The sequence below is a fragment of the Ochlerotatus camptorhynchus genome, unplaced genomic scaffold, assembly GCF_037179485.1.
Source record: "Ochlerotatus camptorhynchus isolate MF236.1 unplaced genomic scaffold, CSIRO-AGI_Acam_v1.1 ptg000330l, whole genome shotgun sequence".
Taxonomy (NCBI): Eukaryota; Metazoa; Arthropoda; class Insecta; order Diptera; family Culicidae; genus Ochlerotatus; species Ochlerotatus camptorhynchus.
The window spans coordinates 12,389,804-12,416,563 of NW_027040818.1; the positions used below are offsets into that span (position 1 = coordinate 12,389,804).

Below are 26,760 nucleotides of genomic sequence, written 5' to 3' on the forward strand. Positions count from 1 at the left end.
ACTAAATTCCCGAAAATACATAGCGCAAAACAATCGTCAACCGAAATTTCACAGTGCCGTACAAAATGGATCATCCCGTAAAACCACAATGTCGGCTTTGTTTGACACCTTCCCCGGAACAGTATGCTTCCATCCGCGACTCAACTTTGTGCTCCAAGTTCGATATTGTCTTCAAATTCGAGGTAATTTTTACAGATTGTACTGTTGCATTACAACTCCCTCTCAAATCCCTGTATTACTATTCAATTTCCAGCTACCCCTGGACGACTCGCTTCCCAATGTCGTCTGCGCCGAGTGCAGCGCCAAGGTCGATGAGTTCTATTCCTTCCACGAAGCTGTCCGAACTAATCAGATCCAGCTAAAGACGGCTCCCATGACAGATGTCACTATGCTTGTGCTGGTTGAAGTTAAAGGAGAACCACTGGATGATGAAGAGACGGAAGAAACAGATTCGGGAGAATGCAGCACCACTGTTGCTGCTGTAGATCAGTTTGACAAGGATGATGATCATGAAACAACCACCAAGACTGACCCAGTACTAAACAAGGATGCTCAGGGCAAAAGCAGCAACCGGATGCCGGACGACAACTGGAGAATAGAGCAGTTTTTCAACGGAATCACGTGCAGCATTTGTTCGGAGAAGTTTGAAACGTTTGGCAAACTCAAGATACATAGCAGGAAAGCACATGACCAAAAAGCCGGTATCACGTGTTGTAAGCGAAAGTATTTCAAGAAATGCTATCTAATTGAACATATAAACTCACACCTGGATTCCAAACATTTTTACTGTGAACTGTGTAAAAAGAATTACGGCTCCAAGTATTACTTGGGGGTACATAACTTGCAATTCCATGCCAACCCGGAAGAACTACCCTACCAATGTAACATATGTGGAAAAAAGTTCTCCAAGGAATCTCTCCTGACTGCCCATCTAAAAAAGCACGTTCAAGTCAAGTGCTCCGAGTGTGACCGAACGATGGCCAACATTCACTCACTGAAGGTTCACATGCTGAAAATGCACAGTGAACAACCGCGAGACCCTCCCGCGACTCATGTTTGTGACATTTGTGGCCAAGTGTATCACCAGAAGCAAAGCCTCGAGAGGCATATCAATCTGCAGCACCTGGGCGCCAAGGATACCGATCGAATCCAGTGTCCTGTGTGCGCCAAATGGGTCAACAGCAAACAATATCTGAAGGTTCACATCCGGAACGCTCACAGCGGAGAGAACCTGCAGGTAAAATGCGACATCTGCCGGAATGTTTGTGCGAACAAGCGTGCGCTTTCGACCCACAAGCATAAGGTACATGCGGAGCGGAATTTGGAGTGTGAAGTTTGCGGCAAGATGTTCAAACAGCCAAAACATCTCAAGGAGCACCGGGCAGCGCACATGGGTCAACAGCTGTACACCTGTACCGTTTGTGGCTATGGTTCGAACTACAATGGCAATCTGTACACGCACATGAAGAACAAACATCCGGTGGAACATGCCGAAGCAAAGGCCAGAAGAGGAACTTTGCTGACCATGCAAGATGAATGATCAGAGGTGGTGTAGGTAAGTTGGTATATCTGGATCAACGACTGCATGCGAAGCTGGTATGTCATCATTTTAGGAGGAACACAGTGGTTAACTTCGAGTATGAACAAATACTGATTAAACGTTTATTCGTGAGCCATGGAACAATAAACCATTATTCTTTCACTGAGGTATTCCCTCTTATGTCGAAAGGCCTCGACACCACAGTCCTTCACCCATAAGCTATTCAATACATATTAATTAATCTTAACATTTCTTCAATTTTTGTCTTAATCTACTAAACATAATACACTTCATTTATTTCAAATCTCGAACGGCAATGTTGACTCATTTTACCTTGAGCACGTTCAATCTTTCTGATCGTTGGAGAAAAGGAAGTAATCGCTTGATAAGGCTTCCTAGGTCTCGTTTTTTTTTCTGGAAAACGTTCGAAGGAAGATGGACCTACTGGAAATCGGATTCGTCGTCACTATTGGTGTCAGCGTTGTCTTCTCGCTTCCGTTTCGGAACATTTTGTTTGATCAGTAACTTGGAATTCCTATGCCAACGTGTAATAATTTTGATGGATGGAAAGACCCCACTTGAACGTTGCTTAGAGAATTTAGCAAATGAGAGAACTAACAAGTAGGGTATTAAAGTATGCCATCGATGATAAATAAATCATTAGTACTTTGAAGACAACCGAGACCAGTCTTGTTTAAATTATTCCGAAGAACGTCCAGTTCAGTGGCGACGAGGATGGGATGATTTTATTAAGTGTGCACCAGCTTTTCACGACCCGTGTGGCATAACAGCATTTTGGCGTGATTTTCTTGGCGTAAGTGGTGCTTTAGGAATTGGTGAAAAATCAGTGATTCGTGAAAATCATCTGTGAAATCATTTTTCTCCCGTATTGAACGGTGCGCCAGTGTTTTTTTTTTAAATTCCCAATCTTATTTTTTGTGGAGCGTATATAGTGTCGGAAGTGATTTTTTGATTTTTTTTCCGTCAAAAGAAAATACTTCGGAGATCTTCGTGCTTCGCTCCGTAAACAGTACCAAGAAACCAGTTACCCCATCTGACGCACAAACACAAAGCAGAGATGATAAGCAACAACAGTTACCGAAAAACCCAGCAACAACAAAACCGCATCAGCTAGAATCTACGCAAACAACTCCGGATCAGCCAAAACTGGACTCAAAACAAAACCCAAAACTCTCTCAGAATACAGGAGCCAAAAAGAAATCAATCAGAAAACAGCATAGCACCGACCTCGTAACCAAACGAATCAAGTGAAATAACTCTACTCCGACCATCTCAGACTCAGAAGAAAACCACGAAGATATCACTGACTCTCCATCAGCATCCATGGTCTTCACAGCCGGCCCAATACTTCTCCTGGGTGATGTAAACGGCCATCACCAAGTATGGGGCAGCCCTCTAAACAACCGCAGGGGCATCGATGTCCTGGAAGTGGCTGAAACTGTTGATCTAACTCCTCTAAATGATGGATCCACAACCTTCATAAGTGGACAAAGGGAATCCGCAATTGACGTGTCTTTCGTCAGCTCAGGAACAATCCATCGCCTTCTATGGAAGGTCATGGAAGACCCGATGGGTAGCGACCACCACCCCATCGAAATCCGACTCGACTGTAGACCAACCGAAGCCTCTCGTAGACCACGCTGGATCTACAATCAAGCAGATTGGACAAGTTATCAAGAGGCAATCACCGGTACCTGCAGAGAATCCGAACCGACCAACCTCTCGGACTACATCGGTTCGATTTTTCAAGCGGCAACAGACACTATTTCCCGATCTAGTACCATCCCAGGACGAAAAGCCCTTCCGTGGTGGGGGACAAACACAAAAATCGCTGTGAAAGCCAGGAGAAAGGCTCTTCGTGCCGCCAAGCGATTAAATAAAAACCACCCCGACAAGGAGGTTGCTTTGGCTCACTACCGTGCAAAAAGGAACGAATGTCGGCAAACTATACGAGAAGCGAAAGCCCAAAGTTGGGAGAACTTTCTCAACGAAATCAGCCCTAACCAATCGGCAGCTGATCTGTGGGGAAAGGTTAATGCTTTAAGTGGGAAGAGAAAAAACCGGGGAATCGCACTTAAATATGAAGGAGAAATTACCCGCGATTCAGATACTATTGCCGATGTGCTTGGAGAATACTTTGCCTCTCTATCAGCCGTAGAAGGCTACGAAGAACGCTTCCGTAGGAAAAAAGTTGCTTCGACACCCCCGATAGCCAGCATGCCAATTCCAGAGGAAACAATTGTGCCGGAAATAAACGAACCCTTCCGGATGAACGAGCTCGCTCTAGCCTTATCAAAGGCTAAAGGCAATTCTGCGGGCCCGGGCGAGGAGGACTATCCTTTGCTCCGGAATCTACCACCAGAAGGAAGACGCAAGCTTCTAGATCTAATCAACCAGGAGTGGGTGCACAACTCCCTGCCTCAGGATTGGAAGCACAGTCTCGTGGTCCCGATCCTCAAGCAAGGAAAGCAAGGCAGACAAGCTAGTGATTTCAGGCCGATCTCCCTCACATGCTGTGCCTCCAAAATCGTGGAAAGGATGGTAAATAGACGATTGATGAACTTTCTAGAATCCAGGGACCTACTTGACCACCGTCAACACGCCTTTCGTCCAGGACACGGTACAAACACGTACTTCGCCACACTTGCCCAAGCCCTTGATGACGCTACCTCGAGCGGACACCACGTCGAACTGGCAGCTTTAGACATAGCAAAAGCATATAATAGAGCTTGGATGCCAGATGTCATCCGATAAATGGCTGATTGGGGCCTTGGCGGGCACCTGATGCATTTCGTGAAATTTCTTGGCAAACCGCACCTTTCAGGTACTTCTGGGAAACCACCGTTCCGCAACATTCCGAGAGGAGACTGACGTACCACAGGGTTCGGTTATCGCGGTCACCCTTTTCTTAATTTGTATGAATGGAGTTTTCGTTAACCTTCCTAAGGAAATTTACATCTTTGTGTACGCTGACGACATTATCCTCCTGATCACTCACAAAACCATAAAGGCCCTACGTAGAAAGATGGGCGCTGCCACAAGGGCAGTCTCCCTGTGGACATCACTTACTGGCTTCCAACTCTCAGCCGAAAAATGCACACTAGTGCACATCTGCTCTCACCATCATGCCGTCCTTAACACTCCCATCTGTATCAATGGTACAGCTATTCCCATCAGGAGGTCAGCCCGTATCCTCGGAGTTCGAATTGACCGATATTTGACCTTTTCTGCCCACTTTGACGAAGTCAAGAACGCCTGCAAGACACGTCTTAATCTGCTACGATCCATCGCAGGTCCACACCCAGACAGTAACCGGCCCATTCGTCTTCGAGTTGCTAGAACAATTTTAGAATCACGTCTCCTTTATGGAATCGAAGTTACCTGTCTCGCTCGCGAACAACTTATTACGAAACTAGCCTCTACATACCACCAAGCAATCCGTATCTCATCGGGCCTACTACCATCCACGCCTGCAATTGCAGCTTGCGTGGAAAGTGGAGTACTACCATTCAACCTTCTAGTTACTCAGACCATCTGTAACCGATCAATTAGCTTCGAGGAGAAGACAGCTGGCTCAAATGAAGGAGTTTTCCTCCTTACCGAGGCCAAATAACTCCTTTCAGCCACCGCCAATCTGGAGCTCCCCCCGGTGTCTAGCTTACATTGGTGTGGAACCAGAGATTGGAACCTGCCCGGGCCCATTATCGACTTCGCGATAAAGAAAAAGTTCAAGGCAGGATCCAACTCTACGGCACTTGTGAGATCCGTCGCGGAACTCCAGAGAACCAGATACTGCAACCACACTATCCGTTACTCCGATGGATCGGTTTCCCGTGAAGGGGTTGGCATCGGCATCACGGGCCCCCAAATGTCCGTACTTCATCGACTTCCAGACCAGTACACTATATTCTCGGCAGAAGCGGTCTCTGCTTTTATTGCTGCTACCACTCCCTCAAACAAGCCGATTGCCGTATTTACGGACTCCGCAAGTGTAGTTTTAGCCCTCAACTCAGACTCTATTAAGCACTCATGGATCCAAGCCATTCAGCGATATGCCCCCAGAAACACTACATTTGTATGGATTCCGGGACACTGCGGCATTCGTGGTAATACGGAGGCGGATCATCTAGCGGCTTCTGGAAGACGAGCCCAACTGTTCACCAAGGAGGTTCCATCAGGGGACCTGAAAAAATGGGCTGCCAACAAAATCTGGGACTTATGGTCAAATACATGGTCCCAATCAACTAGCATTTTCCTTAGAAAAGTGAAGGCTGACACACGAAGATGGCAAGACCCCCCTGAACACCGAACTCAGAGGTTGTCCTGGCAAGACTCAGAACAGGCCATACCAGAGTCTCGCATAACTTTTCTGGGAGCGGCCCGTTCCGGAAATTTTGTGAGCTCTGCCGCACCAACTGTTCAGTGGAACACATAATCTGCCACTGTACTCAATACGAAGGCTCACGAGTGCTGTACGGCATACCGGGCAGCATTAAGGACGCACTGAGTAACGACCCGACTAGAATCACAGCATTAATGGGCTTCCTCCGCGAGGCCGGCCTCTTCGACCAAATAGGAAACCTGCCAAAAACCCGACCACCGCAATACAAATGGACTTTCTCTTATCACCCAACATCTCAAACCAAAGCAAGATCCTCAGCAACTTAACAACCAAAACTCCGAAGAAAGACAGCACATTGACAGCCTCAGTATTTAACTAGAGGAGGCCTCTTATAGACCTCCTCACAAGATAAAAAAGGAAAAAAAAACTTTGTAACTAGATGAGGTCCCTTCTGGACCCCACACTATCTTTTCAGAGACGACCCAGCCAATGGCTGAAAGTCTCTATAATAAAGATCAATCTTATAGTACAAGAATATTGCTTTGTTCTACGCAATTGACGAATCCAACTTAAACTAATGCGCGCCTGGTGACAGGAATAAGCACTACCCGAAGGTGATCAGATAGTGACAGCCCTTGGAAATTTCATTATTTTGATGGAAATTTGTTAAATTACAATGTAAATATGCTATTAAAATGAATGAATCTTGTACAAAACCTAAAAAACTATTATGATATGTGCCTGTCCTAAAATAAAAATTACTAGTTTTCAAATAAAATTAAAAAAAAAACATGCTAAGGTTATGGACATGGTTATGTTCGAGGTTATGTTAACAGCCATACCACATCGATTAATGTTGATATGGAGACACCCTAAAAAAAATGTTATAGTTAATTTGCTTAACGACGTGTTCAAGGTATCATCCAAACCATTTGTGGAATAGTTCAATGATTTGGGTTATCGTTATGGTAATGGTTATGGTATTTTTTTATTAGGGCGTGACCAACCAAATTAAATAAAAATAGAAGAGCCCCTTTGTGAAATGTATTCCAATGCAGGCACCCGATGCTGGTTGTTGGTTTAATACGGTAGGATTGTATTCGGATACGATTTGCAACCATCTATCGAAGCATGCAGGGATTTAGTTGGTTTTATCATGTTTGTTCTACGATTTTTTTATTTCAATGCTATTTCAATAATTTAGCACTTAAATATCTAATTCTACTTACCAGAGAGATTCTATTTATGCAAGAGAAGAAAGGGTTTCCGTTCGGCTATATTCCTTCAGCTATAGGAATGATGATGTTCCTGCGGATGGAACAATATATTGTTTTGATTGCTTCAATATGTAAAATTGTTCTAACAACTCACCTCAAACAGTAAATTCTGTTATTGAATAAAGCGATTACAATAACACGTAAAACATAGTATTCTTATCACAAACTTGAAAATATATGCAGTTTGACAGATGATCTCAAGTTCATCACCGCTACGATTACAACTTGAAAAGGACCGTAGAAAGCCAAAAAAAGAGGCGTACTTTTTTTTTGTAGGACGCCCACCTTATTATTTTGTTCGTAGATATTAATTTTACATTATTATTAAACAAATTTTGTTCTTTTCTTTCATCAGCTCTTTACAGCACCTCCGTGAGAAACCAACACCCTCGCCAACACCATTGCAAGAGCCTTTTGACGATATCGCAGTAAACTGTGGTAAAGCGGTAAAATCGCAAATACCGTTTCGGCTCAGTGTTGGTGAAGTGACAGCGAGTGACGAGCAACAAATCGGAGAATCGGGCTTTCGACAGCGGCGTTCGGTGCATTGTTGATACCGACTTGGAGTGCATTTTGTGCAGTATGGATAGTGAGACTCGGGGGCATTGACCGTTTGCTGCAGTTCAGTTACCGCTTGGTGTGGTTCGTTGACCAACCGGTGAAGTACAGTGACGACTTGGTGAGGTTCAACGACCGCTTGACGCAGTTTATCGGCCCCTGGAAGTGACCATTTGTGCATTGCTGGTGCTGAAGGAAGACATTGTTGCTGTTACGATCAGGATTTGAAGATTTTCGGTGCATGCTGCTGTTGTTGTTGTTGTTAGCTGTTGAATCCATTTGCTGTTTGGATCTCGGTTTGGATCAAGTGCTGAATTTTTATTTGGACGTTTGGCTTTTGGTTTGTCACATCAATTGAATACAGGTATGTGAGTCTTTTTACCGCTTTTTTTTATTCAAAATAGAGTGTGTTGGGGTGCATTTTTTGTATTTGCTTTTTTTTTGTGTTTTGACGTAGGACTACGTCTTTGTTCACTATATGGGGGTACACTTTGCGAGTACAAAAAATGAGCATGTAACGAAAGGGTCAGGTTTTGAACGCATATATCTCCAAAGCATTAGTGTGAAATATGTCATGCAATATGCCATTCGACGAGGGCTTACTCCAGCAATTTTGTGGCATATAGTACAAATAGTTAAACAAATAAGAAATTTAACTAAAATTTGTAGCATCAAAATTTCTCATACATTTGCTTACACCATAAGGTGTATTTCCTAACAAAGACATCACATAGTTGGTTCCAAACGAATCAAGCCGTTGCCGCATTTCCTTTCGAACTGCAGACGTGTTCGAAAGGCTCCACAAGCAGCTTGCTGCCAAAGCTGCCTGCAAGAGCGCTCTAGACAGAGTAGCAGTGATGAAGCCACACTGTCACTGTTTGGGTACAGTTGCTCATCGTGAGAAAGCATTGTGGGCCACCGTCATCAAGCACGTTATCGTCATGTCGAAGTTCACCCAAGCTCAAACTAGCTCACCGTATCAGCATAGAGGTCCCGAAATATAGGAAAATCCACTAACCCCTCATTTTATCTGTCAAACTTTCATAGCGAATCTAAACAAACATTGTGTAGTAGTAGAATTTCTACTAGAATGAGGTACGTTAATCGTTTGCTTGGGACCAATAGGCTAGTCAAGTACACAGCAAAAAAAAAATTTTGATATCACATCAAAGTGGATGCACTACAATCATGTCGAAAATTTCATGTAATTTTTATGACCACATAAATAAACAAATGCAGCAAAAGCAGCGTAATGTCAGTTCATGCATTGTATTAATGATAATTTTGTCCTTTTTAGCAAGTAATATTACACCATATGTTCGACATGATTGTAGTGCATCCACTTTGACGTGATATCAAAATTATTTTTTTGCTGTGTAGTGAGCCAATTTAAATCGTTAGTTTCGTATTGATTGTTGGTATCAGGGCCTCTCAGAATTCTCCACCCACGACAAAGATCGAACAACCCGGTAATCCAGAAGAATACGAACCTGTGATAAGTGGCGTCACGATATAGTGTGTGTTGTTCATCGGCAATCAGCCGGTAATTTGCATGCCACTCGACAGACGACGATGCGTATCAAACCAAAAGCGTCCTTTTCAGGGCGACACAAATAATTCCACGTTGCGAGAGCATTTCCAGTCTTTAGGTAGTGATGAAAACGTCGCTAGAACTATTCCACAGCCGCAGTCAGTTTATGAGCAAAAGAGGGACGCACATTTTTTGCCTGTACACAGCAAAAAAAGTTGTTGAATATTACATCGAAACTGCTGCAACCAGGTCAATCCATCGGTTGTGTAATATCACATTGTACGATGTACATCGATTTTGCGAACAAAATTACATCCATTGATGTAATATTGTATCTGCTTTTTGCTATTACATCATTATTTCATACACACACAAAATTATCGTTAATAAAATTTTAAAAACCATTGATAGAATTAAAAGTTTGCGTTGGTTCTTTTTGGTAGAAAGTCTTTTGCATTCAAAACAAAAGTCGGCCAACTGTCAATTCAAAAGTAGCTCATACTTTAATTTTAAAAGTTGAAACTTTCAAATCGAATTGTAGAACTGTCAATCAAATAGCCTATGGTTTTTAAATATACTCATTGAAGGTTTTAATTTAAAAGATGGGCATTTTTATCGCAATGGTGTACGTTTTCATCTCAAATATTATTTATTGCTGTAGAAAAATGAAACACATACATATTTAATTTAATTCATTTTAGTTTATTAAAATTTTCAATCATCACTGAAATGCCACTGCATTATGGAATCTTCCATTGGAAGCATTTTACACTAATGGTACAGTTGATATCTGAATAATTACTTCCTGATGGGCTCGGTGTGGGGACGTGCTTGAAGAAAAGTTCCTGCTTAATGGTGATGGTTGATGGGAGTAGCTTTCCTTTCCGGCAAGACTGACGAGGCTGCTGAAGATCAAAACACATCAATTAGTCAAATCGGAAGCAAGATCGAAAGTCTTCAAAAATTTCATCAACTTACCTCCAAATCCGGCAACTGGAGTATCCTTCCACTCGGTAGTGTCCCCGCGGGTGCCTCCATATTGTTATTCGTATCGTAAAGAAGGGAAACTATCGTGCCGGCGGATGAAATATATGAAAAAATAGAATACACTGCTGCTACTCCTGCAAGTTCTCACAGCTGGTTTTGTTTTATTTTTTATTTCCCATGTCAAATTTAGCGGGAAACGGAGGTCCAGTACTGTCAAAAACTACGCAATGAAGAGGTATTTTGACAGTTTTACAACTTTTATTTTAAAAAAATCACTTTTAAAATTACAAGTCGAAAGAGAAAGAAACATTTTTAACCCAAAAATATAAGTTTAATTTTGAAAACTTTCATAGTTGAAACTACGAATTTTGGGAAACTTTTAATTTGATTATGCATTATTTTTATAGCAACAATTTTTGTTCTTTGTGTGTACATCAGCTTGAATTACGTTGATCGATATTACATTTTTTTTTGCTGTGTAGACTTGGAGACATAAATACTTCAAGTCTCCGCGTACATCGTACGGGTTAGGCAAAAGATGTGCGTCTATCTTCAAAAAAAAAACTGTCGCATTAATGGCCCTTCGCTCATTTTCAACTTCTATTCAATTTTCATACTGCCGTACTCTAACGGAACTATCCACCTACTCTCTTCTAAAAAGATCATTATCTAGCTAATAAATTATCACACTAAAGCTTCATGTTAGCATTTCCAACCAACTCTGACAGTTCTGGTCTTTTCAAGAGATTGAAAGACGAGTTGAGTTTAGAATCAGACGATGATGATATCGTCAAGACGAGGAGTTAACGAACCGTGTTACGCAGATGTAGTAATTGAAAATCGTAAAATGTCAATGGAGGTAGATTGCGGGTCTGCTGAGAGCGTAATATCCGAAAAGCTTTACCTGAGGAACTTCAAGAACTGTCCAATTGAAATATTTAGGAAAATATTGTTTGTAATTGATGGAAATAAGCTGGATGTTCTGGGTAAAGTAAAAGTTACAACTCGGATGAATGGTCTGCGAATGGATTTGTTGTTGGTGGTGCTGCTAATGCCAATGCTAATGCTAGTACCATTACCATTAAAATTCTCAAACCATAAGTAAAAAGGTTCTAATACAGTTTTCTTTCCCAAAATGTATGGCGAAAACAAGAATTTTGAATGGTAATGGCTCTTAACAATCCATTATTTGTAAGGTTAACTTCCAAAAAAGGTTAAAACTTTATCACCCAAACGTTCATGTAAAGTTCCATTACCATTTCAGCTAAAGTTTAGCAGGGATTATAAACAATTTTTAACCATTTTTGGTAAGATCAAGTAATGTTCGCGTTTATGCGGTAGAGGAAGTCTTTATCTATAATTGATAGACACTTTCAACCAACAGGTAATGTAATAAAACATAATTTTAAAAATAAAAATAATATTCTTTTCCGTCCCTAAATGGCCCACATAATTTTCATTACAGCATTTGCTAAATTCCTGTGAAGAATCCGATCCAAGGGTTAGGTAGAGCAATCACCATGTCATTACAACAATCGGTCTGAAGGTCAATCTATCGTGCGAGTATGAGGTAGGTCTATCAAAGGGATTGATTCTTCATAGATCGTTAATTACTGATATCTGTTCCACATTTCAGCACCTTGGGCGGCTAGCATTCAACCTTTCGACACCATAGTGAACTGCACTTCCGATAGGAGGACATCTCTCTGCACTTCAATTGTCAAATGGAACGGAAACTGGAGTACGAAAATAATTTGGCAGGCTCGGTTGAGAACTTTCATCACGACGCAGCTGCAAGACAATTTATATTTTATCTTAAATTATTACAATAAAAATATAGCTACATTAGTACTGTTTACTTTTATTCATTATCAGTCACGACATAAAAAGCAATCAAAAAACGCATCCTGACAAATAAACGGTCTTAATACATCCTAAAAAATACCGCAACTTTATACTATTCAATGAATAAATCATTTTCATACTAAGCTTGCATTCTCTCTCTTTATAACCAAGCTATGCGTCGGTCAGGAGAGTTGCGATTTAGCGTAACTTTTATACTATTTAGATTTCAATATGTTTTGAGTGTATGCACTTTCCTTTAATCACTTTATGACAGCTCGAACAAGTAAAAGTGGTTAAAAAATATTCATGAATGCATAGACTCGTTTTTCCGTGTAGCACAAAACCAAAATCTCACAGAACCGTAAAAGATGGATTATCCCGTAAAACCACAATGTCGGCTTTGCTTGACTCCTTCCCCGGAACAGTATACTTCCATCCGCGACTCAGCAGTGCACGCCAAGTTGGATGTTGTCTTCAAATTTGAGGTAATTGTTACAGATTGTACTGTTGCATTAGGACTCCCTTTAAAATCGCTGTATTACTACCTATTCAATTTCCAGCTGCCCTTGGACGACTCGCTTCCCAATGTCGTCTGCGCCGAGTGCAGCGTCAAGGTCGATGATTTCTACTCCTTCCATGAAGCTGTCCGAACTAATCAGGTCCAGCTAAAGACGGCTCGCATGACAGATGTCAGTATACTTGTGCTGGTTGAAGTTAAAGGAGAACCACTGGATGATGAAGAGACGGAAGAAACATATTCGGGAGAATGCAGCACCACTGTTGCTGCTGTAGATCAGTTTGACAAGGATGATGATCATGAAACAACCACCAAGACTGACCTAGTACAAAACAAGGATGCTCAGGGCAAAAGCAGCAACCGGATGCCGGACGACAACTGGAGAATAGAGCAGTTTTTCAACGGAATCACGTGCAGCATTTGTTCGGAGAAGTTTGAAACGTTTGGCAAACTTAAGATACATAGCAGGAAAGCACATGGCCAAAAAGCCGGCATCACTTGTTGTAAGCGAAAGTATTTCAAGAAATGCTATCTAATTGAACATATAAACTCACACCTGGATTCCAAACATTTTTACTGTGAACTGTGCAAAAAGAATTACGGCTCCAAGTATTACTTGGGGGTACATAACTTGCAATTCCATGCCAACCCAGAAGAACTACCCTACCAATGCGACATATGCGAAAAAAAGTTCTCCATGAAATCTATCCTGACTGCTCATTTAAAACGGCACGTGCAAGTCAAGTGCTCCGAGTGTGACCGAACGATGGCCAACATTCAGTCACTGAAGGTTCACATGCTGAAAATGCACAGTGAACAACCGCGAGAAGCTCCCGCGACTCATGTTTGTGACGTTTGTGGCCAAGTGTACCACCAGAAGCAAAGCCTCGAGAGGCATATCAATCTGCAGCACCTGGGCGCCAAGGATACCGATCGAATCCAGTGTCCTGTGTGTGCCAAATGGGTCTACAGTAAGCAATATCTGAAAGTTCACATCCAGAACGCTCACAGCGGAAAGAATCTGCAGGTAAAGTGTGACATTTGCCGAAATGTTTATGCGAACAAGCGTGCGCTATCGACCCACAAGCATAAGGTGCATGCGGAGCGGAATTTGGAGTGTGAAGTTTGCGGCAAGATGTTCAAACAACCAAAACATCTCAAGGAGCACCGGGCAGCGCACATGGGTCAACAGCTGTACACCTGTACCGTTTGTGGCTATGGTTCGAACTACAATGGCAATCTGTACACGCATATGAAGAACAAACATCCGGTGGAACATGCCGAGGCGAAGGCCAGAGGAGACACTTTGCTGACCACACAGGATGAACCATCAGAGGTTAGGTAGGTAAGTTGCGATATCTGGTTAAACTACTGAATTCGAATCATGATTCTGAATGATTTTTTTTTCGCATTGTGATAATCACACTCCCACGACTTCACCACTTATTTATTTTCTCAAATTTGTGCTACTTCTTTTGCCGTACAATTTTTCATGTATTTACAAACATCCATGTTCCAACATCAAACATCCGTTTGCTTTTGAGCCGTATTTTTCCATACAAAAAAAAAAATACTTTTTTTAATGAAAAATACGGTTTGAACGAAAATGAGCAGGCTACCTTAAAAAAAAATCAACACTAATGATACCAAATTCAGTGAAAAATTCGAATGATTTTCATCCCCATAGATATCTATCATGAATACAAACTTAATATAAAAAGTAAACTTTTGACTCATATATGAAAACAGATTTCGTTTTGTAACCGAAATACAATCGTTGGGGTAAAATGAGCATACTATCGGATGATATGAATAAACAATCGGTAAGCATACTCTGTTTTCATGAAGATTAATGTGTGTGTGTGTATGTGTATGTATTCCCTCTAACCCCCACTGGCCGGCAGTGGTATTATGAAAGAACTCTCTCTACAATGTCGCATTTATAGTCATTGTAGACAGCTTTAGTCCGGGAGTTAGAAGGTGATAGCTCTATTGCAGATCCAGCAACCCATTTCAGAATGTCTGGAGAGTCACGCCCATTCCGAGGTTACTTTCACTCACAATAAGCCCCGCATGTATGCATCACCGTTATATCAAATGGATATTGGTGATACATACACACTTCCAGGTTCGAAAATATTCTTTTCAACCCTGACATGTATTTAGTGTAATTTTGATATTTATTTTTTTTAAATAAATGGAAAGTTCTCAACATATTCTGCTCTTCCGCCGTCGTTATTTGCTACTTTTGGAATCCCTTGAACATTTTCTCTAACGCTTCGTATTTCATTCCGTGCTTCATCGGCAATTTCCTTCCATAGACCGTCCTTGGTTGGTTGGTTCTAATATGATTCCGCCTTTTTTGGTCGGTTTGATGTCCACCATATGTTATTGAATTGCCATGGTGATCTGGGACGAGGCTCACGTCCAAAGTCACTGGTTCATTGAGCGCTCCGTTTGCGAAAGGAGAATGAAAGAAATACGAAAGGGATCAGTTTCAAGAAGTGACAGTTTCATCAGATTCCCCAACTAACCATACTCAAGCAAAGTAAGAATATACAAGCTATATTGCGACTATATGGTTACTTGGGTACTCATATGGCCGTCAGAATGGTTCATCGGTTGCGAAGTGAAGTATTTCTGAAAGTGATGCGTAATATTTCTCAATGTTTTGAATTTATCCTAACGTTACCTCAATGTTATATCACAGACAAGCAGACACAACACATTGAACATTTATAATTGTAAACCCTACCGCCATCTGTCGTATATACTTTGATGGGCAATACACTTAACAGATGGTTGTAGTGTGTAAACGTCAAACGCTAGGGAATTGATTATGTGCACCACAAATGGCAGTACTACCAACTAAGAAACATTTAAATTGACCGTTAAAAACGATTTTGATGAACGTTTTAAGAGTGTTATGTCTGCTTTTCTGTGATCATACCTTCACTATCGCAACTTCGGGTAATCTGCGAAAGTACTTGCATTTTTCTCAGGCACTTTTGATCTAACTGCAATTACTCTCTCATACTCGAAATGTGCCACGACCAAATTGGCACAACGACGCCCTATACGCTCTCCGACCGAAGCGCAGGGTTTTCATGAAGATTAATGAAGGGTCAAAAATGGACAGTTTTAGCAACCATCTCTAACATCTTTAACTATCTCCTATATTCAATAAACTTTTCTTACAATCCGGCATTTTAAAGCAGGATTCATTTGACCTCTGTGGTTATTATTCTATGATGCCAACTCTGTTTAAGGGGGTTAGAAGGAAAGGGGTGATGGGATTTGTAGCTATGTGATCACAGGAAAGCAACATAGATTTCATCCATTAGACATGTGATAAATTTTTTGAGTGTATGACCCCCTTCTGCGCTTGACTTGAAAACGAAAAAAAAATAGCTTATAGTGATACATTCGATAAAGCTTCATCGATTAATCGAATCCATTCATGAAAATAGGACATCACTACTTTAAAGTGCAAACCGTGCAAACACATCAGTAAACACAAACAAACATACATCCATGGTCTATATTTCACCATGCATACATCGTCAATGGAAGGCAATCGATGTCCGTCGGTGATTGGCACTAGATTGCGGAACAGAGACCGACGTTAAATAAAGGAATGAAGAAGAAGAAGAACTCGGTGTTGTGTGGAAAAAAACTAAAGAATTATTCTTGAAAATACATAGCACAAAACCAAAATCGAAAACCCAAATATCACAGAACCGTGAAAGATGGATCATCCCGTAAAACCACAATGTCGGCTGTGCTTGGCACCTTCCCCGGAACAGTATGCTTCCATCAGCGACTCAGCTGTGTGCTCCAAGTTCGATATTGTCTTCAAATTCGAGGTAATTTTTACAGATTGTACTGTTGCATTAGAACTCCCTCTCAAATCCCTGTATTAATGTTCAATTTCAAGCTGCCCCTGGACGATTCGCTTCCCAATGTCGTCTGCGTCGAGTGTAGCGCCAAGGTCGATGAGTTCTACACCTTCCATGAAGCTGTCCGAACTAATCAGGTCCAGCTTAAGACGGCTCCCATGACGGATGTCTGTATGCTTCTGCTGGTTGAAGTCAAAGGAGAACCACTGGATTATGAAGAGACGGAAGAAACAGATTTGGGAGAATGCAGCACCACTGTTGCTGATGTAGATCAAAATGACAATGATGATGACCATAAATCAACCACCAAGGCGGATCCAGTACAAAACAAGGATGTTCAGGGCAAAAGGAGCAGCCGGAAGCCGGACGACAACTGCATAATAGAGCAGTTTTTCAACGGTATCACGTGCAGTGTTTGTTCCGAGAAGTTTGAAACGTTTGGCAAACTCAAGATACATAGCATGAAAGCACATGACCAAAAAGCCAGTATCGAGTGTTGTGAGCGAAAATTTTTCAAAAAATGCTACCTAATTCAACACATTAACTCACACTTGGATTCCAAACATTTTTACTGCGAACTGTGTAAAAAGAATTACGGCTCCAAGCATTACTTGAGGGTACATAACTTGCAATTCCATGCCAACCCGGATGAACTACCCTACCAATGCAACATATGTGAAAAAAAGTTCTCCAGGGAATCTCTCCTGACTGCCCATCTGAAAAAAACACGTTCAAGTCAAGTGCTCCGAGTGTGACCGAACGATGGCCAGCATTTACTCACTGAAGGTTCACATGCTGAAAATGCACAGTGAACAACCGCGAGAAGCTCCCGCAACTCATGTTTGTGACATGTGTGGCCAAGTGTATAACCAGAAGCAAAGCCTCGAGAGGCATATCAATCTGCAGCACCTGGGTGCCAAGGATACCGATCGAATCCAGTGCCCTGTGTGCGCCAAATGGGTCAACAACAAGCACTATCTGAAAGTTCACATCCGGAACGCTCACAGCGGAGAGAACCTACAGGTAACGTGCGATATATGCCGGCAGGTTTGTGCGAACAAGCGTGCGCTTTCGGCCCACAAGCATAAGGTACATGCGGAGCGGAATTTGGAGTGTGAAGTTTGCGGCAAGATGTTCAAACAGCCAAAACACCTCAAAGAGCACCGGGCAGCACACATGGGTCAACAACTGTACACCTGTACCGTGTGTGGCTATGGCTCGAACTACAATGGCAATCTGTACACGCACATGAAGAATAGACATCCGGTGGAATATGCCGAGGCGAAGGCCAGAGGCGGAACTTTGCTGACCACGCAAGATGAAGCTTCAGAGGCGGTGTAGGTAAGTTGCGATATTTGCGAAACTACTGAATTCGAAGCATGATTTTGAATGATTTTTTTTTTGGCAAAGTGATGATCACAGTCCCAATTTAGTCTATAAAAACAATTAACTCTCATAGCATACACATAGCACTTTTATTTGTGCACCTAACTGACTGGGTTTCAGAAATGCTATCCAAAAGACTATTTTTTTCAAATTCTACACGAAACGAAAATCAATTATTTTATTCATGTGTTTCACTTATCATTTTTGCCAAAACATCAGCCTTATACATTCCATAAGACAAACTGTCTGTTTGTTTCATCTTAGTATTGTTCTTTGGTTGAGCGGTCACCGAACCAGTTTCCTTGAATTTGTTCACCAAATTGCAAATAGTCCTCTCGGTAGCACAATTGGGTTCTTTAAGGGTATTGAGGTAAATGCATAGTCGTAATCTGCATTAAAAATGGAACCCAAACCCAAAATTTCATCAATTTTTGTACACTGGAACTATTTTAAATAAGTACGATTACATTTGCAAAAATCACTTTATTAGCGCCCCTCGGTGTCACTTTTCATGAGAGCGAGCTGTCAGTTTGTCAGTTTAGAGTCAAACAGTGAAGTTATTATTTTGCTTTAAATCTTGATTTAAAAATCGAGATGAAAGTGTGTGGGTTCGAATAAAAATATCGCTGTGCTCGGAAAACGAAGCTCTTTCAGAAGATAGGGTAAATTATGGCTTCGGCACCCATTGACTGTTTTCGGCAACCGAAATTGAAACGTTAATTTCACTGTATTTTCCCATCAAAACTCTTCGCTGAATGTATTAAGCCGATTCCTTACCTTTTCAGCTTCAATCTGATTACATTTTTATGACTGTGCAATCCTGTTATGCCATATTTTTCTTTAAATGAAATATACACACTACAAAATACGGCTGATTTCGAGTTGCCGATAATAGAACAGCTGGTTAACACGCAGTTCAAATGGAAAGGTTGCCGAAGAAAAAGAGACTGCCGACAATAGTCACACTCACCTGAGAAGTTTGGAGCGTTGTAAAAACATGTTCAACCCGTTTTGATCAATTCTGGCGATTGGAATTGGTAGAACAGCAAGCAGCAGATAAATGTCAACAAACAAACCTGTCATATATGTGTGTGACGCTGAGAAATCGCTAATAGAAGTTCGGACGCTGCTTAGATTGACGAAAATACGTAAATTCCCCTATATAATAACCGATATATTTTTCAAAATGAAAGAACCCAATTATTGCGACCGGTAACATGGGTGAAGCGCTCGGATCGTTGCTCGCAAAGAACACTTACTTTGATAAAACATTTTTTTATTAGCACGTGCTGTTGGACCATGGTAATTGGGTTGTTTAACTTCGAAAAATATACCGATTTTTATACATCATCTGATAGAGCTTCGTTTTCTGAGCACAATCGAGGGGGACGACTCTATCTACGATGCAGAAAAAAATGTGTTATGCTGTGACTAGAGGCGCGCACGCTGAGTAGATTGAAAGAAGATTGATGACGATTCTGAAGATTTCCTGCAAAAATATGATGCGCGATGCAAGCCGAGGGGGCGACACATCTAAATCTCAATTCTAATCTAATCTTGATCTAAATCTTGAAATTCGACATAAATCTTCCATCTATCTACTCAGCGTGCGTGCAGTTAGCCACAGCAAAACACAATCTTTTCTGCATCGTAGATAGAGTCGTCCCCCTCGGATGCAAGTAGATGCGACAAATGAAAGAAGATTTTTCGAAGATTGATTCGTTAGTGTGAGATTTGTTGAGCATCTAAACTTGATATTTAGATGTGTCGCCCCCCTCACGCACAACGATATTTTTATCCATCCCGTAGACATTCATTTCGATTTTTAAATCAAGATTTAAATTTTTGATCGTTGACACTAAATCTATTCGTTGACAGCTCGCTTCCATATACAAAGTCCCACCAAGGGGCGCTATCATGGTGATTTTTGCTAATGTAATCGTACTTATTTAAAATAGTTCCAGTGTTCCAAAATTGATGAAATTTTGGATTTCGGTTCCATTTTAAATGCAGATAACGAATATGAATTTACCTCAACACCCCTAAACAACCCAATTTGGCAATACACACTGAATAAATGACAGCTAATTTGACATTTGTAGCTTCAACAATATGGGCGCAATGAACTGTCAAAGTTTTCTTTGGGAAAACTCTTTATTTGGGCCTGTGTACTCGACTAAGCTACCGAACCTCGTTTAGGAGAATTCCCAGAAAACAGTCTACATAAATTAAAGGAAAGCCCGAAATGATTTTGAACAAAATCTGTCAGTGATCAGGTGTTTGATAAAATATTAATAAGTTCAGTATTTTTTACTCATATCAAGATTCAAACACCGACCGGTGATTCAAATTCATCCAGTCAAGAACCATTCAATACATGAAAATTATTACAAGCTGATTTGCTTCAGTGTTCAATATTTTCCTTGACTTTCTGAGTAACTTTGCTTCGCAGTGCAAAAGGTAAACAATGTCCAAAATCTAGAGAGCTGATTAAGAGGTGGCACAGAAAGTATAAGGGTTAGTTTGTTGACGAAAATTAACTATAAGCATTTTGTACGGCAAATTTTGCTTTAACAAATACTCCTCGTGTCGCGAAATTCACATCATATTGATTACTTGCGTAGGAAATAAATTTGGTAAGGCATTTGTGACCAGCATACCCCTTCCGGTCGTTTGAAACCTATGAAATAGGTCCAAATTCGTCCGTATTTTTGTTTTGTTTTGACATTTCTTATGGCAAAATAGTGAACTTTTCATGAACATTAAGGGCAAATAACCCTTCATAATAAATCCTTGTCATGGGCCAGCATTGAGTGTAGCATTTTGATGTCTTCTAGAATGTTACTTCATGTTTTGAGAACTTTAATTGAGTAGTATAAATTGTTACTTAAGAGGGGTATACACTTAGATGAAAAAAAAATAACTTTTTAATGTCTTGTTAAAATTGATGTACATCTATAGAAACATTGTTAGTGAAGTTATTTTAAGAAACTTTCTCGAAGATGTAAATTTTCTATCTCTCAATTGGACGAAGTTATAGGGTGAAAATGGAGTACAAACGATAGTACCCCCTTAAAAAGCGTTTTTTACCATAACTTTTTTGTTTGAATTTTATAATGTTCTCAATATTCTACAAAGTTGTAAGTGACTTTAAAAATGCACATTTTTGAAGAAGGAATCAAATCGCTATCACTTTTTTTTAAAGGAATTACGTCCGGTTTTATAATTATTTTACTATACCTTTTAGGGGATATTATCTTGCAGGCAATAGCAGCTAATCTCAACGTCCTTTTTTCAGCAACTTATACCCTACTGTTACATATTCAATTCATAGGGGGATCCGCGGCGGTCACTAATGCCTTGTCAAATTGATTTCCTATACGCATTCCTGAGCATTTCTTACAGCAAATACGAAATGCTCATAGTTCATGTTTGTAAACAAACTAACACCAATTCGATCTGTTCCACCTTTGATCCATCTAGCATCTAGGTCGTGGGTATTGTGAAAGTTCAACACTAATCTCTAAAATTTGCTTTATTAATTTCAAGACCATCACTTCAGATACCTACCTAAATCTTTACAAAAGTTACCAGCAACGCAAAGCTACCGATCGTGTACAAATGAATCCGGTAAAGCCATCCTGCAGAATCTGCCTGGAACCAATCCCGGAGATGTATGGTTCCATCACTGACTCTGCTCTGCGCTCCAAGTTGGATGTTGTTTTCAAATTTGAGGTAATTATTTTAGATTGTTCCGTTATCGCAAAATCTGTGTACATTCCCATGTTCCATTTCAAGCTGCCTATGGAAGATAACCTTTCCCATGTCATCTGTTCAGAGTGTAGCGTCAAGATCGATGAGTTCTACTCCTTCCATGAAACTGTCCGAAACAATCAGGATCAGTTGAAGGCGCTTACCGTCGCAGAGTCCAACATGTTTCTGATGGTGGAAGTCAAAGGAGAACCGCTGGATGCTGCGGACATGGAAGAGACTGATGTCGGGGGACCTTCTACGAGTACTACTACCGCTTTTGCTGAAGTAGATCAGATTGGCGACGACGATGATGATAATGATGATGAAGAATCAGCTGAATCGGACCAAGATGAAGCCAACGCAGCGCCAATCGAGGAAGATCAAGACGAAAAGAGCAATCAAGTAACGGATGGTAACGAGAAAATCAAGCAGTTTTTTGACGGTATCACTTGCGGTATATGTTCCGGAAACTTCGGAACATTTAACAAACTCCAGATACATAGTAGAAAAATGCACGACCAAAAAGCCAGCATCACGTGCTGTGACCGCAAGTTCTTTAGAAAAAGTTTTCTGATCGAACACATCGACGCACATCTGGATCCCACGCAGTTCTACTGCGAACCGTGCAATAGGAACTACGGCTCCAAGCACAATCTGTACGTGCACAATTTGCAAGCTCACCCCGCTCCGGAACAAGAATCCCATCAGTGCAGCGTGTGTGGCAAAAAGTTCACCAGAGAATGCTTCTTGCGAGCCCACCTCAAATATCACGTACCGGCTCAGTGCCCCATGTGTGACCGAACGATGTCCACCGTTTATACGTTGAAGGTTCACATGCGGAAAGTTCACAGCGAACAACCGCGAGAAAGAATCCCGAGTTATTCCTGCGACACGTGTGGCAAAGCGTACCACCAGAAGCAAAGCCTACAGCGCCACATCAACCTGCAGCATCTGGGACTGGAAGATACCGATCGAATCCAGTGTCCTGTATGTGCTAAATGGGTCATCAATAAGCACTACCTCAAAGTACACATACGGAACCTACACAGCGAAGAAGATCTGCAGCTACCGTGCGACATTTGCCAACTGGTTTACCCGACCAAGCATTCCCTCAAGAATCACATGAAGAAGGCACATGCGGAACGGAACTTGGAATGCGATGTTTGTGGCAAGAAGTTTCTGCAGCCTAAGCACCTCAAGGAGCACCGGGCCACGCACACAGACCATCAGCTGTACAAGTGCACTCTGTGCGATTATGGTTCGAACTACAACAGCAATCTGTACCTGCACATGAAGAACAAACATCCGGAGGAGCGGGCCGAAGCGAAGGGCAAAGGAGGTGCCTTATTTGTCGAGCAACCGGCCCCGTTGGAGTAGTGGAGGTAGGTGAACATTTGCGTATATCGTTAGGTTCCGGGTGTTGCGCGAGGGAAAAAGTACATATGTTATTAAAGTATTAGGGGGATTTTATCAAATAATTATTTAAATTTGGAAAAATCTATCATTTATTCCATTACTAAGTATGCACCAGTTTTAAAACTGCTCCTGAAAGTGTGGTGACTCAGTACTCCATTTGATATTTGGAATTTATTTTAATTCATACTGCACGGTAGCACCTTAACAAAATAAACGAGCTACACGCCCGTCGAAAGTAACTCAGAGACAGAGTTTAGTTGACTCACTCTCTTGTTTTCCCACACAAACTTTACTCAGTTTCGTAAAAAGTGGAGTTACGCAGTGCTACGAGTAACTCCACTTTTGACGAAACTTAGTAAAAAATTTATGGAAAAAAGAGTGTGAGTCAGCTTGACCCAGTCTCTGAGTTACTTTCGACGGGCGTGCAGAAAATGAAGCTGTACTGGCATAATTAGCTATACATAGTTTTGCAACAATAGGCAGTATAATTTTTTTTTCACGCAGTGATGATCACAGTCCGAATAGAAACAAAATATATCAAGAGCAAATTTTCATTACGTCGAATGTAACAAAGGTAAACAAAGTCGAGCTATCAGTGTCAATCGATGCTCCTGCTATTACACTATATACTGTCCGAATATAGGATCACATCCCATTTTTAAATTTATTTACCAGTCGAATTGCTTTTTGACGTAATCACCTTCCGATCAAAATAGTTTTCGATGTTACTTAAGTCACCCGACTTCTATAGAGATGCCGTTTGCCTTAGGTAACAGCACTGAGAAACCCGTGAAAAGTGTACTTTCGTCGTTTCACTTTCTCATTATTAAAGTAAATAAATCGATCTGTTTGTTGCTAAGATGATTTCGGTAGTCCTAAAATGATGAATGGGCTGCACGTAAGGAGACGTAATTGATAATTCTCCCGAATATCCTGGTAAATACACTTTGACTTAAGTAACAATAGGGGCCACCAAACGACGTATAATAACTTTTGACTCAAAAACCAGTATTTCTTAGCATGAAAGCTAGCGATTTGCCTTTGTATGATTAAAACCCGGCTAAATATGTTAAACATTGCTATCACTATGAGATTATATGTGTTTAATTGGAAATAGGAATAACTTTTCGGTCATCAAAACAAAACTTTATTTTTCTCGGATCGGTGCGAATGTTACTTACGACATAATGAAAATTTGCTCTATACAGCCATTCCACAGACAAACAGACTTAACACATTGAATATTTCTCACTGTAAAACATCGTTGCTAAAATATTACCACCACCTGTTGAGTACTGTAGTGGATATGCTGACCAGATGGCGGTAGTGTGTAAACGTCAAACGCAAGGGAATTGAGTATGCGCGCCACAGGTCTTGATCCTCAAAAAAACCTTCGTCAAAATCTCATTCATTCTTTCACCAATGACAAAGATTCAACTGGTAACAAAAAGTGTAAGTTCGTGCATTCTGTGTCACATTATTGTTATCCAAGCAGTTCGGGATGTCGATACTTGTTCAGTTTAACGGCTCAAAGTAATTATGGTGGGTAAAAAACTTTACGCCGACTACGAAGCCTCCGAAAAACGTGTAACGGCAAGTTTGCAATGGCACAACTTAGTCATTTCTTAATGAATTTAAAAAATTGTGATACCTTTAGAATTCCTATGGTTTCTAGATGATTTTGATTGCATAAAACTTGAAAATAGAGTCGTCTACTTTTTTAAAAAGCGAAAAGAGTTGTTACAGCTTTTTTTGAAAGGTGTGTTTGTAGGGTTTTGCAAGTGGCGCAAGATCTGTAATTTAGATTAATGGGCACAAATGTTCACAATTAGCCAGAATACAGTCATGGTTCCTATATATGGATCCTGGAGACAACGGAACGGTTTTCGAAAAATCCGGAACATCCGTAAAAATGGTCAATCCATGATCCTGATCCTAGAGCTCTGCGGTTTTTTTTTGAAAACATTAGGAACTGTGATACAAAAAATATTTGGGGTCGTGACATAAACATGTACCTGGATGGCCATGGGACCGTCCTCCGGAAGATCCGGAACATCCGTAAAAATGGTCAATCCATGATCCTGATCCTAGAGCTCCGTGTTTTTTTTTTAACATTAGGATCTGTGATATAAGAATGAATTTGGGTCATGGACTCAGATGGCCATGGGACCGTCCTCCGGAAGATCCGGAACATCCGTAAAAGTAGGAAATCTACGATCCTGATCCTAGAGCTCCGCGTTTTTTTAAACATTAGGAACTGTGATGATAGAAAGAATTTGGGCTTGTGTCATAAACATGATCCTGGATGTCCAAAGGACCATCCTTCGGAAGATCCGGAACATCCGTGAAAGTGGTCGATCAATGAAAATGATCCTAGAGCTCCGCAGTTTTTGAAAAAAAAACACAAAGAACTGTGATGATAGAATGAATTTGGGGTCGTGACATAAACATGGACCTTGATGGGTAAAGATCCGGAACATCCGTGAAAAAGGAAAATTCACGAAACTGATCCTAGAGCTCCGTGGTTTTCTTGAAAACGTTAGGAACTGCGATATTAGAATGAATTTGGGATCGTGACATAAACATGGACCCAGATGACCATCGGACCGTCCTGCGCAAGATCCAAAAATTCCGTAAAAGTGGTCATTGAATGAAACTGACCCTAGAGCTCCACGGTTTTTTCGAAATCACTTGGAACTGTCATATATAAATTAATTTGCGGTCGTGACATAAACATGTACCTAGAAGGCCATGAGACCATCCTCCGCAAGATCTAGAACATCTTTAAAAATGGTCAATCCTTGAAACTGATCCTAGAGTTCTACGGTTTTTTCTAAAGCATGTGGAACTGCGATATAAGAAAGAATTCGGGGTCATGACATAAACACGTACTGGAGACAAACCAGCCCAGGGCTGAAAGTCTCCTTAATAAAGATAAAAAACACGGACTTGGATGACCATAGGACCGTCCTCCGGAAGATACGGAACATCCGTAAAAGTGATCCAGAGGTTTCTTATATCACAATGTTTAAAAAAGAACTGCAGAGCTCTAGGATCAGTTTCACAGTATGATAAATTTACGGATGTTCCGGATCTTTTGGAGGACAGTCTCATGGCCATCCGGATCCATGTTTATGTCACGACCCTAAATTCTATCTTAAATCGCAGTTCCAGGAGTTTTCAAAAAAAAAAACCCACGGTTTTTTCACAGTTTCATCGATGATCCACTTTTACGGATGATCAGGATCTTCTGGAAGACGTTCCAATGGCCATCCAGGTTCATGTTTATGTCACAAGCCCAAATTCTTTCTATCATCACAGTTCCTAATGTTTATAAAAATAAAACGCGGAGCTCTAGGATCAGGATCGTGGATTTACTACTTTTACGGATGTTCCGGATCTTCCGGAGGACGATCCCATTCATTCTTATATCACAGATCCTAATGTTAAAAAAACACGGAGCTCTAGGATCAGTTTCATGGATTGTCCACTTTTACGGATGTTCCGGATCTTCCGGAGGACGGTCTCATGGCCATTCAGGTACATGTTTATGTCAAGACCCCAAATATTTGTTTATATCAGTTCCTAATGTTTTCAAAAAAAAAAACCGCAGACCTCTAGGATCAGGATCATGGATTGACCATTTTTACGGATGTTCCGGATTTTTCGAGGACCGCTCCGTTGTCTC

At 41.1% G+C, this 26,760-nt stretch overlaps 4 protein-coding genes across 4 annotated transcripts in view; 3 read left to right on the top strand and 1 right to left on the bottom strand.

Moving 5' to 3' along the window:
• The window catches only part of LOC135708448 (transcription factor grauzone-like), a 404,988-nt gene that overhangs the window by 349,112 nt on the left and 29,116 nt on the right, over positions 1-26,760 (bottom strand). The gene's annotated exons all lie outside the window — the stretch shown is intronic.
• Positions 41-17,272, top strand: LOC135708514 (uncharacterized). The gene is made up of 5 exons (XM_065230627.1): positions 41-182; positions 254-1,537; positions 3,116-4,102; positions 16,368-16,484; positions 16,556-17,272. Exons 1-5 carry the CDS (start codon positions 66-68, stop codon positions 17,270-17,272), a joined length of 3,222 nt encoding a protein of 1,073 aa, XP_065086699.1. The 5' UTR covers positions 41-65.
• Positions 12,445-14,201, top strand: LOC135708409 (zinc finger protein 25-like). The gene is made up of 2 exons (XM_065230508.1): positions 12,445-12,586; positions 12,662-14,201. The coding sequence occupies exons 1-2, from the start codon at positions 12,470-12,472 to the stop codon at positions 13,961-13,963; spliced, it is 1,419 nt and encodes a 472-aa protein (XP_065086580.1). The 5' UTR covers positions 12,445-12,469; the 3' UTR covers positions 13,964-14,201.
• Positions 16,368-23,066, top strand: LOC135708515 (zinc finger protein 658B-like). Its single transcript, XM_065230628.1, has 5 exons — positions 16,368-16,484; positions 16,556-17,015; positions 17,254-17,852; positions 21,453-21,638; positions 21,702-23,066. The coding sequence occupies exons 1-5, from the start codon at positions 16,368-16,370 to the stop codon at positions 23,031-23,033; spliced, it is 2,694 nt and encodes an 897-aa protein (XP_065086700.1). The 3' UTR covers positions 23,034-23,066.